The sequence below is a fragment of the Bubalus kerabau genome, chromosome 16, assembly GCF_029407905.1.
Source record: "Bubalus kerabau isolate K-KA32 ecotype Philippines breed swamp buffalo chromosome 16, PCC_UOA_SB_1v2, whole genome shotgun sequence".
Taxonomy (NCBI): Eukaryota; Metazoa; Chordata; class Mammalia; order Artiodactyla; family Bovidae; genus Bubalus; species Bubalus kerabau.
In genome coordinates, this window is record NC_073639.1 from 8,915,894 (window position 1) to 8,931,779 (window position 15,886).

A 15,886-nucleotide genomic window follows, 5' to 3' on the forward strand; every position below is an offset into this window, starting at 1 on the left:
GCAGGAGGAGAAGGGGACGACAGAGGATGAGATGGTTGGATGGCATCACCGACTCAATGGACAAGGGTTTGGGTGGACTCCAGGAGTTGGTGATGGACAGGGAGGCCTGGCGTGCTGAGGTTCATGGGGTCACAAAGAGTTGGACATGACTGAGCGACTAAACTGAATGATTAGTGATGTTGAACACTTTTCCATTTGTTTGTTAGCGATTTATGTATCATCTTTGAAGAAATGTCTATTCAAGTCTTTAGTCCATATTTTAATTGGGTTATTTGTGTTTTACTTGTTGACTTCTAGGAGTTTTTTTTACATATTCTGGATATTAACCTCAAAAGATGTGTAATTTGTAAATTTTCTCTCAATTCTGTAGGCTACCCTTTTACTCTGTTGATTGTGTATAAATATTTTGATAATATAAAAATTATTTCCTGTTTAAGAAGGTTTTAGTTTAGATGTAGTTCAATTTGTCTATTTTTGCTTTTGTTGCTAGTGCTTTTGATGTCATGTTCAGGAAATCTTTGCCAAATTTACTATCATAAGCATTTCTTCTCAGTTTTACAGTTACAGGTCTTACTCTTAGGTCTCTGATACATTTTGGGGCTGATTTTGTGTGTGGTATAAGACAGGGTCCACCTTGCCTGTTGATATCCAGTTTTCCCAGCACCATTTATTAAAGAGACTTTCCCTTTTCCGTGGAAGGGTCTCAGCATCTTGGATACTTTTGAGATCCCTATTTTCTTCACTGCTACTGCATCCTTACAATATATCCAGATTATCTGAGGCTACTGGAGTTAAGTCTCTACTTCTTGCAAATAAGAGATACACAGATACCTCATAGCTCAGTTGGTAAAGAATCTGCCTGCAATGCAGGAGACCTGGGTTCGATCCCTGGGTAGGGAAGATCCCCTGGAGAAGGAAATGGCAACCCACTCCAGTATTCTTGCCTGGAGAATCCCATGGACAGAGGAGCCTGGCAGGCTATAGTCCATGGGGTTGTAAGAGTCAGATATGACTTAGTGACTAAACCACCACAGATACTAACTAGATACCTGATCTCTAATCCAACCAGAAAGACTAAGATTTTGTTATCTAAATAGTTATCACTCTTCCAAAAATTCTAAGATATGCTCTTACTTTCTCCCTCCTAATAACACCTGGTGATTCACCAGGTACTTGCTATCTTCTATGCAATATGCATGGGATAAAACAGAAACAGAACTCCGACCTTAGGCTTCTAAGAACTAGAAGTACTGGCAAAAAGTAATTACAATACAGTGTTGTGAGCACCTGAGGGAAGCACTTAATACGGTAAGCACTCAGAGGGAAAACTTAATCAGAGGTGGATACTTAAGGTGAATCCTGTAGGATGACAGATGGGGACGCAGTAAAGGAGAGATTCTAAATAGAAAGAATAAGAGGAGCAGACTAGAATCTAATATATTCCAGAAACCCAAGTAAAGCAATTTAGCTAGAATGGTGATTGTTCATTCATACATTCATTGATTCAACTGATTTATCGAGCTCTCTGATGTGCTGGGCAGGATGTCAGATACTTAGGACAGAGTGGTGAACCAAACAGAGAAAACTTCCTACCCTCAAAGAGCTCATATCCTAGCTGGGGAAAACAAACAAATAAATATACACATTATGCAGTCCTAAATGCTAATGGGCACGTACATAAACATATTTGTTCGTGAATGTGCTGTTTTAAACAAAGTGGTCAGGGAAAAACTTAAAAGAGGCATCATATTTCTGTAAGACACGAGTAGAGTAAGGGAGTGCAGAGCCCCAGGCCGAGGAAACAGTAAACACAGAGACGGGAGGTGGGGACAGGCCCAGCTTCTCCAGGAGCAGGAGACAGTTTGCGGGCCAGGGAGAACAGAAGAAACGTCAGCGAGGCAGCAGGAACATGCGAGAGGCAGCAAGGACACGCGAGAGGCAGCAGGAACACGCAGGCGGCAAAGGCACTGGCGAGAATTCCGGAGTTTATTCTTGGTGCAATGCAAACCACCGGAGGGTTTGAACTTTAGAGTGAAATGATCTGACTTACATTTAAGGATCACTCTTTCCCTGCTGTGATGCACTCAACTATAAGTGAGCAAAAGGCAGAAGCAGGGAGAATAACTGTATGGGATAATCTAGGCAAGAGATAATGGGAGCTTGGGAGTGGGGTGACAGTGGCTGAGGAGGTAAGAGGTGGTTAGATTCTAGACATATTCTGAAGGTAGAACAAACTGGAATTCCTTACAGACAGATGTAAGAGATGGGAAAAAGACAGGTCAAGGACAACTACAAAGGTTTCTGGCCTGAGCAGCTGTTAAAGTGGAGTTGCTGTTAACACAACTAGGCAAGACTCAGGGTGGAGCACAAGACAGAAAAAACAGCTAGAGTTTAGATCAGGATATATTAAGGTTTGTACAGATAAGGGTACTAGGCTTTTGGGTACATGAGCTTGAAGTCCAGAAGCAAGCTTGAAGCTGGGGATAAGAAATTTATAAGTCACTGGTGTTGTACACGGCATTTAAATTCCTGGACTACATAAGATTACCTAGATCAGGGGTCAGTGAGCATTTTCTATAAAGGGGCAAGTGGCAAACACTATAGGCTTTTGTGAGCCTACACAACTACTCAACTTTGCTGTCAACTCTGATGCTGTAGACCAAAGCAGCCAAAGAAAATACGTAAATAACTAGGCATGGATTCGGGACTTCCACGTGGCTCAGTGGTAAAGAATCATGCAGGAGCCACAGGAGACACGGGTTTGATCCCTGGGTTAGGAAGATCCCTTGAAGAAGGAAATGGCAACCCACTCCAGTGTTCTTGCCTGGAGAATCCCACAGACAGAGGAACCTGGCGGGCTACAGTCCATGTGGTCACAAAGTTGGACACAGCTGAGGACTGAGCACACATGCACGGGTCTGGCTTGACTTTCGATCTAGAAAGTCAATGCAGACAGGAGAGCTCTGCAGACTGAGCGCTAGGACACTTCAATATTTGGACAGGGGAGGAACTAGCAAAGGAAACATAAGGGACAGCAAGCAGGGTAGGAGGAAAACCCACAACAGGCGGCTTCCAAGAACAGGTAAAAAAAGAAGGCAGGTTTTTGTTTCTGGAACTATACTAAACCTCCCCAACCCTGCACAGAAAACAACTGCAAAAGCTGAACACAATTTAAAAAGCAATTATTTGAAGGCACTGGAGAGCAAAGAGAAGCTAGTGGAGAGTGCACGCTTGCTTGGAGAAGGGGAGACAGGGAGCTATGCGAGGAAGTTTCCATCTCTTTGGCTTGTAGACAAAAACTAAATCCTATCCATGCTGTGCACCCAGTAGCTGCCAGGGCATCCAGTGGAAAACTAGTCCTTTTCAGCCAGAGAAAAGTTAAGCTGACAAAAGTAAAAGGAAGGGGGTAATACTGAAAAACAAAGGTCCAGAAAGGGGATCTCTAACCCCTCAATGTAGCTGCACAGACAAGAAACTGAGTCTGTAATGCAAGCCCAGCCAAGAAAATTAGCAACCAAAACAAAGGAAGTAATACTCACTGGAAAAGAATAAAACAAGCTCCGATCTTTGCATCTCAATGTTCAAAATGTTCAGGATACAACCCAAAATTACCAGATATATAACGAACCAAGAAAAAGGCACAGGATTCCCAGGAGAAAAGAAAAATTATTTATTATTATTATTTTTTTAGAAAAATAATTTAGTCTGGCTCTGATATGAAGCAGAGATTGGAAATGATACAGATTCAAATGCGCTACAGTGCCTGCAAATAAGTGAAACATTTTCAGTGAATCAAAAATCTCAGTGAAAAAAATAAGAATTCTCTCAGCACAGTAAAAATGAAGCAAATGGATTCTATTATAGAATTGAAAACCATAATTTTTCAAAGAAAAAAATCACTAGATGGACCTAGCCAAATGAAGATGACATACAAAACAGTAAGTAAAACTAAATTAAATAAATATAAATTATCCAAGGTAGAGAGTAGAGCAAAAACAAAGACTAAAAGAAAAGCTTCATGGAACCATAAGACAGTATTAAATATTCCAACTTATGTGTAAGTAAAATGCTAGAAGAAAACGATACAGAAAAAGTATTTGGAGAACTAATGGCCCAATTTTTTCCAAATCTGATGAAAGACAAAAACTTATAGATGCAACATATTTAATGAACAACATGCAGAATAAACACAAAGTACATCACAGTCAAACTATTTAAAGATAAAGAGGTAACCTCAAAGGCAGCAAGAGAAAAAAAATATTAATATCAGAAACAAAGTTCCAACAAATGGCTGATTTCTCATCAAAAACTGTAAATGCCCGAAGAGAGCAGAACACTGGTAAAAAGAACGCTGTCCACCTAGAGCTCTATATCCAGGGAAAATATTAGGAATTACAGAGGGTACTAAGGGTATATTCAAATAAAACTAAGAGAATTCATCACCAGCAGACATGAACTATGCAAAATGCTAAACGAAATTCTCCTGCTGAAGGGAAATAAAACCAGACAGAAAAAAATGAATGTTCGGAAAAGAATGAGGAAGAAACGAAATGGTAATTACCTAGGTAAACGCAAAAACCATTTTGTTTTTACCGATTCATCTCAATTTCTTTATAAACCATATAACTGCTTAAAGCAATGTTGATAATGTCATTTCTGTGGTTTACAATGTATACAGATGTAACATATATAAAACAAGTATATCAAAGAACAAGAAGGGAGGTAAGGGAAATACTAACTCATTGGAAAAGACCCTGATGCTGGGAAAGATTGAAGGCAGAAGGAGAAGAGGGCAACAGAGGACAAGATGGTTGGATGGCATCGATTCAATGGAAATGAACTTGGGCAAACTTTGGGAGATGGTGAGGGACAGGGAAGCCTGGCGTGCTGCAGTCCATGGGGTCACATGACTTAAGGATTGAACAACAACAAAAGGGAAATACAGACCTAAGAGGTTATGAAATTTCTGTTTTAAGAGAAAAGCAGTAAATTATTAATTATAAGTGAAATATGAAAAGTTTAATATATGCACTATAATCATTATCGCAAGCCCTGTCATGTGGCTTGCAGGGTCTTAGTTCCCTGACCGAGACTGAACCCAGACTGCTGGCAGTGAAAGCACAGAGCTCTAATCGCTGGACCACGGGGAATTCCCTGAATATATGTGTGTATATACATATTTTTAATGACCCTACTATATTCTATCTACAAGAGATGCACTTTAAAGACAAAGGCATAAATATTACAGATTGAAAATAAACAGATGAACAAAGATACACCATACAAAGAGTAGGCATAAGAAAGTTGGCTGCTGCTGCTAAGTCGTTTCAGTCGTGTCTGACTCTGTGCGACCCCATAGATGGCAGCCCACCAGGCCCCCCCCCACCCCGTCCCTGGGATTCTCCAGGCAAGAACACTGGAGCGGGTTGCCATTTCCTTCTCCAATACATGCAAGTGAAAAGTGAAAGGAAGTCGCTCAGTCATGTCTGACTATTCACGACCCGATGGACTGCAGCCCAGCAGGCTCCTCTGCCCATGGGATTTTCCAGGCAAGAGAACTGGAGTGGGTTCCCATTGCTTTCTCCGAAGAAAGTTGGCACAGTTTTATTATTAATAATATCTGATAAAATAGTTTTTTAAAAAATATTACCAGAGATATAGAGGGTAGTATCACTCTGATATTTCATAATGATAAAATGATCAATTCCTTAGGAATACAAAACAATCACAAATGTGTTCTGTTGGTTGCAATAAGAGAGCTTCAAAATAAATGAAACAAACGTTGACAGAATTAAAAGCAGAAACAGAACTCCACATAGTTGGAGACTTTACCATCACTCTTACAGCAACTGACAGAACTAGACAAAGAAAACCAGCATAAACACAGAAGATCTGAACACCATCAACCACTCTGATACTTACAGAATAGGAAACAATAATGGCAGAATATATATTATTTTCATGTGAACATGCTGTGTTCAGCAAAACAGATCATATTTTAGGCCATAAAACATAACTCAATAAATTTTAAAAGACTGAAACCATATAAAAAATGTTCTATGACCACAGAGAAATTTAATTACAATCAACTCACACAAGATATGCAGGGACCTCCCCCAAATTTGGAAACGAAACAACATATCTAAAACATTAATATGAAAACAAAGAAATCACAAGAGAAAGAAAGTATTTTTTAACTAAATGAAAATGAAAATGCGGGGGGAGGGGGAGAAAATGAAAGCGCACCACAGCAGTATTCGGGGACGCACCTAAGGAAGCAATGCCGAGAGCAATCTATAGCTTTAAATGCTTACATCTGAATAGAAGATCTTAAACCAACAATCTAAGAAAACAGAAAACGAGCAAATTAAACTAAAAGTAAGATGTAAGAAGGAAATAATAAAGACCAAAAATCATGGAACTAGATGGTAGATAGTAGAAAACCTGGCTCCTATACTTGATAAAGCTTAAGTTCATGAAAAAGTAGATGAACTGTTGCAGATAAAAGAAGACAAGAGAAAAGACAGCTAGATACAATATGTATTATAGACTGGATCACAAAACAGGAAAAAAATAGCTGTAAAGGATATTATTGGAACTGTGGATTAAATAATAGTACTGTGTCATTTTCCTTAATAATTTTCTGATTTTGATAAAAGTACTGAGATTATATAAGATAAAGTCCTTGTTCTTAAGAACAAACAGACATAATGTCTGCAAACCACTCTCAAATGGTTCAAAAGAGAAGAAACTCTGCATTTAAAGAGAAAATGTTAAAGTAAATGAGACAAAACAATGGTGAATCTGGGCAAAGAGTTTAATTTTTCTGTATGAAATTTTATCAAAATTAGGTTTTAAAAATAAAAATGACAAGGAGGCTAGTAAAGTATGTAGGAGACTATCATGATGGACTTTATAAATGCTAGACCAAGAACTGTGAACTTCTAAAAGAGATATGAAGAAAGAAGTAGAAAAATCTGATCAATTTATTTTAGTGAACAGCCTGAAGGAAGTTCAACTGAAGGGAAAGAAGGAAAGACTAGAAGTAGAAAAACCATTTAGGAAGCATTTTACAATGTGAGTAAGAAATAATAAAGATCTAAATTAAGGCTGTGGGAATTGAAAAAGGTGAATTCTTTTTTGAGAATTCTTTAGGAGGTGAAGTAAGAGCCTTACAGAGTGGCTAGATTGTGGGGGATCAAGAGTAGGGGAGAAATGTAGGGTAACCCAGGCCTTCTCCCTGCTCCCTACCCAATTTTTGGCTGGGCAATGAGAAAGACAACATGTCACTCACCAAAGGGTACAGCAAAGTCCCGAGAGGCACAGAATGTTTCATTCAGAATGCTTTCAACCCTCTCTGCATCCTAGAATTACCTGGGGAACTTTAAGTTTTAAAAGTTCCCCAGGTGATTCTAAAGTGTTGCTAAGGAGAACTACAGCTATAAGCATGCACTAGACTCTTTAAGGGAGAAGGCAATGGCAGCCCACTCCAGTACTCTTGCCTGGAAAATCCCATGGACGGAGGAGCCTGGCAGGCTGCAGTCCATGGGGTCGCACAGAGTCGGACACGACTGAAGCGACTTAGCAGCAGCAGACTCTTTAAGCAAACATAGAATTTCAGTATTAGGAAAGATCCACAATCATTTGTGTCTGACTCTTTGGGACTCCGTGGACTGTAGCCCACCAGGCCCCTCTGTCCATGGAATTCTCCATGCAAGAATACTGGAGTGGGTAGCAATTCCTTTCTCCAGGGGGTCTTTCTGAAGCAGGAAAAGAACCCGGGTCTTCCGCATTTCAGGCGGATTCTTTACCATCTGAGTCACTGGGACCGCCCTGTCATTCATTTTAATTTGTCATGCAGATTAAGACCACAGATCAGAATACTACTAACACCCATTAGAATGGCCAAATTTAGAAAGACTGACAAAATTAAGTGTTAGCAAGTATGTAGGTTCTCATACATTGCTGGTGCAAGCAAAATGTGGTAAAATCACTTTGAAAACTTTCTGGCAATACTATTAAACATATGCCTATTCTACAACCCAGAAATTCTACTCCTAGGAAACATACCCGTGAAATACAGTGCATCTGTCCATCATAAAACAAGTATGAGACTATTCACAGAAGCTTTATCCATAATATAGCTTAAAACTGCAAACAACTCAAATGTTCATCAACAGCAGAACAGATAAAGAAACTGTAGTATAATCAAACAATGGAACACTACACTACACAGCAATTAACTAGAACTACTGCTATTAAAAACAAAAAATTCTTATAGACCATGTTGAGCCACCGAAGCCAGACCCAAAGAGTATCTACTATATGATTCGATTCAAAAAGAAAACCAATAAGGTATGATGATGGTAGGCAGAACAGTAGTTATCTTGGGGTGGGGACTTCTGCTTTCGTTTCTGCATGTGAGGACCTTGGAAATCACCATCTCATTCTAACAAGTACACTGAACACACTAAAAAAGCAATAAGTCTTCTTGGATTCATAAAAGAGGGGAGGACACAGGGCACACTGTTACTCCCAAAATTGGAGAGAGGCAAATGCAAAGAGTCATGGCTTACAAGAACAAAAACCAGTGGAAACCACCTCAGTAACCAATGCTGTGGTAGGAAAATCTGAACTGTAATCAGTGAGTTGCTGGAGGCTCAGCGTGGACAACTCTTAAGAGTTAAAGACTCCAGAGGAACCCAGTCAAAAGCAAGGACCCACAATATTTAGTGTTGCTTTCAAGAGTGGGACCAGGTTACCCCAGTAAATATCACAGAAAAACTCCCTCATCCTTCCAGCAATTGGTGAGAACTGGAACCACTGTGAAATACACTAAGCAGTCCATTCTTGGCTTCTCTCTTCTGGAACACAGGCTCTAGGGCATGTGGCTTCAGCAGTGTGGCTCACAGGCTGAGCTGCTCCATACAGCATGTGGAATCTTCCCACCAGGGATTGAACCCAAGTCCCATGCATAGGCAGAATTCTTATCCACTGCACCACCAGGGAGGTCCCTAAGAACTCTATTCTTAACAAGGCTTACCCTCAGGAGAAACCAGAACCTAGCCTGCTTGGCACAGGGCTGAGCAGGGAAACGGCCACAGCCAGCACATTCCAGCTATCCTGTGCCACGTAAGGAGAGGAGAGAAAAACTGAGAAACACTCGAGAACGTCACAGTCCCGAGGCACAGGCTCCCTGAAAGACTGACACCTAATCACAGGATATACAACGCTCCCCTCCTCCTACACTTTATGCCCACATTTACAGCAGGTCCTTTCACCTGATACATCATGTCTGATTAATAAGTAAAAATTATAAGGTCTACAAAAGGCAAAAAACACAACCTGAAGTCACAAAGCAAACATCACAATCAGAAATGGCATGGATGTTGGAATTACCAGACCAGGAATTTAAAACAACTATGAGTAATATGGGCTTCTCTGGTCGCTGAGATGGCTGTAATGGATAAAGCAGACAGCATGCATGAACAGCTGGACGACATAAACAGAGATGTATAAATACTAAGAAAGAACCAAAAAAAAATGCTAGAGATAAAAATCACTTCTAACAGAAATGAAGAATGCCTTTGATGGGTTTATTAGTAGACTTCACAATGACTTTGGAGTAGGCAAATATTTTCTTAGGAAATGGAAAACATAAACAATAAGAGAAACACTGATAATTTGGACTTCATCAAAATTAAAAATTTCTTTTCAAAATGACACCATTTAAAAGATGAAAAGACGAGCTACAGATTGGGAGAAAACAGATGTAAGATATGTATCTGACAAACAACTGGTATTCAAAATAAACTGTTGTTTAGTTGCTCAGTCATGATGGATTCTTTTGCGACCCCATGGACTGCAGCCCACCAGGCTCCTCTGTTCACGGGATTTCCCAGGCAAGAATACTGGAGTGGGTTGCCATTTCCTTCTTCAGGAGATCTTCCCGACCCAGGGATTGAACCTGAGTCTCCTGCACTGGCAGGCAGATTCTTTACCACTGAGCCATAAGGGAAGCCACATTTAAAATATATATATGTCTTATTTTAATAAATAAAATTCAATAAGAAGACCAACAACTCAAATAAAACATGGACAAAACTTTAACAGGCACCTCACTAAAGAAAACAAATAAATGGTAAGCGCATGGAAGATGTTTAACATCACTAATCATCAAGGAAATGCAATTTAAAGCCACAAGAAGACACAAGCATACACCCAATACAACGGCTGAAGTTCAAAAAGGCTGACAATACCAAGTACTGGTTGGAGAGTAGTAACCAGAACTTGCCTACACTGCCGGTGGTTTAGCTGCTAAGTCATGCCCGACTCCTTACAACCCCAAGGACTGTAGCCTGCCAGGCTCCTCTGTCCACGGGATTCTCCAGGCAAGAATGCTGGAGTGGGTTGCCATTTCCTTCTCCAATACACTGCTGGAGGAAATGTAAAAAAACCACTTCACTTAGCAATTTCTTATGAAATTAAACATACACTTGATCATATGACTCAGTCATTCTACACCTAAGCATTTACCAGAAAAATAAAAACAAACGTCCCACAGAGACTTGTATACGTATATTCATAGCAGGCTTACTTATAAGAGCCCAAAATGAGAAGAAAAAAATGTCCATCAACAGGTTAATGGATAAACAAATTATAGTTTATACTTATAATGGAATATTCCTCAGCAATAAAAAGGAGTGAATCACTGATGTATACAATAACTGTTGTTTAATCTCAATATTCTGAGCCAAAAATCCAGACACAAAAAGAATATATACCAGAACTGTAGAACACAAAATTCTCATTTTTGTAGATGAAGAAGGGCTTCCCAGGTAGCCCAGTGGTAAAGAATCCACCTGCCAGCGTAGGAGATACAAGAGATGGGGGTTCAATCTTGGGGCTGGGAAGATCCCCTGGAGAAGAAAAAGGCAACCCACTCCAGCATTTCTGCCTGGAAAATCCCATGGATAGCGGAGCCTGGAGGGCTACAGTCCACAGAGTCACAAAGAGTCGGACATGACTGAACAACTGAGCACGCACACAGAGCACACAAAACCAATTTATCACGACAGACCAGCTCTCGCCTGAGGAGCAGGGTAGACAGGCCAGCCGACTGCAAAAGTGCACAAGCAGCGTTGTCTGCGTCTTCACTGAGGTTATGGTTTCCCAAATGTATATACTTGTCAAAACTCATCCAACTGTACATTTTAAATGAACACGTTTTATCATATGCAAAATTTACCTCAATAAAGTCAGCTTTTTACAGGGTGAAATTCCATTCTACCACCTCTAATGGCAGAGGATCTGCTTTTCTGGAAAGCCCCAAATCCACCCCTAGGGAGCCCACACCAGGCTGGTGGTGGCAGGCACATGGTCCTGAATACAGTGCCCACCTACGAGCAAGGACTGACTTGCGGCTCTACGACCCAGCAGCAAATAAAGTTCACCAATTTTCCAAAACTGGTCTTCATGACAAAAATAAACTAGGCCAATACCCTCTCACTATAAAAACGTCACACAATCCTAAGTGTTACTTATAGACACATATTCCCTATTTGATCCAGAGTCTGAAACCTCACAAGTATTCTCCTCTAAGTGAATAAAAAATGGCAGAGCGTTAAAAAAAAAAATCCCTCTGATCCTCAGATTCAGTGTCCCTCATCCTGGAGCTTTTAAAACAGCAACAGAGGCAATGACTGCTTTGCCAAGTCAGACTTTAGCCAAGTACTGAGTCTATATCTCATTCTTCTGGCTGCCCCGTCACAGTCCCCTTCTAATATTGGGGAAAGCCTCTACAAAAGGCTGGGGAAAGGCAGAACCTGCTTCTTATTATATAAAAGCTCAAAATACCTGATAATCAAAAGCAAATATCTGCAGCCAGATTACTTGAGTTTAATCCTTGGCTCCTCCACATATTATGTAAACTTCCTAAAAGTCTCAAAGTTCCCAAAATTCTCTTTCCTCATCAGTAAAATGATATTAGTACCTACCTTAGTTGTTGTAAGGATAAAATGAAATATAAAGTATTTAGAAAAGTGTCTGGCATATAATAAGCTCTACGTAAGTTACATTATTATTGTTTGTTTCCCAAGCTCTGGGGGAGCTGCCATGCGACCTAGGTTCTATGAAGGCACTCGCCCCAGACCTGAGATCAGAAACTAGTGACAACAAGACGAGTGATAAAAACTCACTGAGGGGCAGCAGTAGCCGCGGTGGGGCCACGCTGCCACTCCATGGGGCAGCGCAGTTACCGCAGCCAGTACCCAGAGTCCTGGCAGTGCCAGCCGCCAAGCCCGGGGCCAAGCCCCGGCAGCACAGTGCTCGCGCTGAAACCGTGCTGAACCGGGATCTGGGGCATACTCCCCGATAGGGAACCTGGATTCTGGTTTCCAACTTCCTTGTAAGTTACCTCAGATCCTCTTAGTAAATGTCTTTTCTATGTAAATGACCTGGAATTGGTTTCATCTGCTTGCAACATAAGACACTGAAAGCTGAACTACAAGAAGTGGATAAATGGGGAAAAGTCTTACGATATCTTTGTGAGTGCTTTTGAGTATCAATAATAACTATGAAACGCTCTAGAAACCTTTCAGAATGCTAGTGAATGAATTACCTATGAAACCTGTTTGATAGCTTCATGGTTCCTTAATTTGCCAGTAATAACTGAATGCTGACCTTTATTAACTGCCTTCTATCAATATATGCCAGGTGCCACGCTACCAAGCTTATTACCTGAAATATTTCCTTTAACGTTTACAACTGCCCTGTGAGTAGTTAATGTTAGTTGCTCAGTCGTGACCGGCTCTTTGTGACCCCGTGGACTGCAGTCCTCTAGGCCTCTGTCCATGGGGTTCTCCAGGCAAGAACACTGGAGTCAGTAGCCATTTCCTTCTCCAGGAGGTCTTCCTGACCCAGGGATTGAACCCTGGTCTCCTGCATTGCAGGCGGATTCTTTACCCTCTGAGCCACAAGGGAAGCCTGTGAGGGAGATAAGATTTTCCCAATTTAACAGATAAGAAAACTGAGGACTAGGTCCGTTAAAGGATTAAAATAATTTAAATAACGTACCCTCTTGCAAATGGAGCCCTACAACAACAACAGTGGGTGCTGACTGTGTGCCAGATGCTGGTCCATGTGTTTTTCACATATTAACTGATTTAATTCTAATTGCTCAATGTGCATTATCTCCTTCAAAACTCTCAAACTTAGGTACCATTATTATATCTGTTTTACAGGTAAGAAGACAGATTAAGAAATCTCTCAATGACATGCAGCTACCAAGTGATGAAATGGGATTCAAATCTGGCACATTGGCTTTGAGAGGCCTTATTTTTAACCTCAACATTACAGAGTCTCTCAAAGGCGAGTGAAACATATCAATGTCATGCCAGCCAATATATATGCCAATGGGTCATGCCAATATATATGCTTTCAGACATTTATGAGTCAAACGTACTGTTTCCTCAATGCTGACCACTTGTACTGCAGTTTTCTCTATTTCCGTATCGTCCTACACAGTTAGAGTAGCATTTGTCTTAATCTGACCCTTCACTTTCAACAATTCAAGACTGAAGCATCAGCTTCCAATCACATCGTTAGTGCTGCCTTTTGCTAATACCAGAGTCCCAGAGACAGCTGCATCTAGGACCTGCTACTCCTGGCTGTGGGAGGCTGCAGAATTAAACTAGGATGTCTGGGAATCAGGAGCTTCAAGATACGGACTAAGCCTGCTATTGCAAACAGCATCAGCTGCCAGAAAATATGGATGTTATTACTGATCCTGATAACTCCATAGTTATTAACTGGGGTCAATTTTAGTACCCATCCCCCCCTCTAAGGACATTTCTGAATGTTATAGCTGGGGATGGTGTGCCACTGGCATCTTGAAGATACAGGGCAGGAATGTTGCTAGAGGTCCTACAATGCACAGGATAATTCCCACAATAAAAAACCTTATAGCAAAATATGTCATATTGTTAAGGCTGAAGAACCCTGTAAATAGCCTGATGCTACATACTGCTTCTTATAATAGCAGAACTTATTGGTCTAATACATACTCACTTTATCAAATTACCTATGACATCTTTCAGAGAAGTAGAACAAATAATCCTAAAATTATATTGAACCAGAATTGCCAGAGCAATCCTAAGGAAAAAAACAAAGCTGGAGGCATAACCTTTCCAGACTTCAGACAACACCACAAAGTCACAGTAATCAAAACAGTGTGGGATTGGGGCGGGGGGGGGGACAGATACATGGATCAATGGAACAGAACTAAGAGCCCAGAAACAAACCCATACACCTACAGTCAATTAATCTTTAACAAAGGAGGCAAAAATACACAACAGGGAAAAGACAGTCTCTTCAGCAAATGGTACTGGGACAGCTGGACAGCCTCATGTAAATCAATGAAGTTAAAACACACCCTCACACCATACACAAAAATATACTCAAAATGGCTTAAAGCAGTGGTCCCCGACCTTTTTGGAACCAGGGACTAACTTCATGGAAGACAGTTTCTCCATGGCCCAGGCGGGAGGGGGATGGTCTGGGGGTGATTCAAGCACATTACATTCATCGTGCACTTTATCTCTAGTCTAAGGACACTGATCTGACAAGAGGTACTACTGGTCTTCAGTCTGGAAGCTGCGACCCCTGGCTTAAAGACTTAAAATACAAAACATGACACCATGACACTCCTAGAAGAAAACACAGGCAAACATTTTCTGCCATAAATTGTACAGACGATTTTTTAGATCAGTCTCCCAAGGCAAAAGAAACAAAAGCAAAAAGAAACAAATGGGACCTAATCAAAAGAAGCTTTCACACAGCAAAAGAAACCATAAACAAAAGGAAAAGACAACCTATGAACTGGGAGAAAATATTGGCAAATGATGTGACTGATAAGGGCTTAATCTCCAAACTATACAAATAGCTCATACAACTCAATAACCAACCAACCAACCCAATCAAACAATGGGGAGACACTTAAGTAGACATATTTCCAAAGAAGACATACAGATGGCTAACAGGCACATGACAAGATGCTAAACACTGCTAATTACTAGAGAAATGCAAATCAAAACTACATCTCACACCAGTCAGAACAGCCATCACCAAAAAGTATACAAACAAGTGCTGGAGAGGGTATAAAGCAAAAAGAAGCCTCCTACACTGCTGGCGGACTGTACGCTGGTGCAGCCACTATGGAAAACAGTATGAGTGTGTGCATGCTAAGCTGCTTCAGTCATGTCTGACTCTGCAACCCGATGGATTGTACCCTGAGAGGCTCCTGTGTCCATGGGATTCTGCAGGCAAGAATACTGGAGTGGGTTGCCATGCCCCCCTCCAGGGGATATTCCTAACCAAGGATCAAACCTGCGTTGCTTATGTCTCCTGCACTGGCAGGCGGGTTCTGTATCACTAGCACAGATTACTTCAAAAACTAGAAACAGAATTGCCATATGATCCAGCAACCCCACTCCTGGGCACATATCTGGAGAAAACTATAATTCAAAAAGATACATGCATCCCAAACGTTCACGGCAGCACTACTTACAAAAGCCAAGGCATGGAAGCAGCCTAAATGTCCATCAACAGATGAATGGGTCAAGATGACGTGTGTGTGTGCGCGCGTGCACGCACACACAAGGGGATACTATTCAGCCAGAAAAAAAGAATAAAACAATGCCATTTGCAGCAACATGGGTGGACCTAGAGATTGTCATATTGAGTGAAGTAAATCAGAGAAAAACAAGTACTATAAGATATCACTTATATGTGGAATCTAAAATATGACACAAATGAATATATTTACAAAAAAATAAACAAATTCATACACAGAAAACAAACTTATGGTTCTTGAAGGGGAAAGGGGCTG

General features: G+C 40.8%; 1 protein-coding gene across 13 annotated transcripts in view; it reads right to left on the reverse strand.

Moving 5' to 3' along the window:
* The window catches only part of ARFIP1 (ADP ribosylation factor interacting protein 1), a 135,685-nt gene that overhangs the window by 92,896 nt on the left and 26,903 nt on the right, over positions 1 to 15,886 (reverse strand). The window contains exon 1 of one of the 13 annotated variants that reach the window (XM_055550675.1): positions 10,785 to 10,862. The exons of the other annotated variants lie outside the window; for them this stretch is intronic. Coding sequence (XP_055406650.1) covers positions 10,785 to 10,811 — 27 coding nt within the window. The 5' untranslated portion in view covers positions 10,812 to 10,862. Of the gene's footprint in view, positions 1 to 10,784; positions 10,863 to 15,886 lie in introns of those variants that run through there. 13 annotated transcript variants of the gene reach the window in all.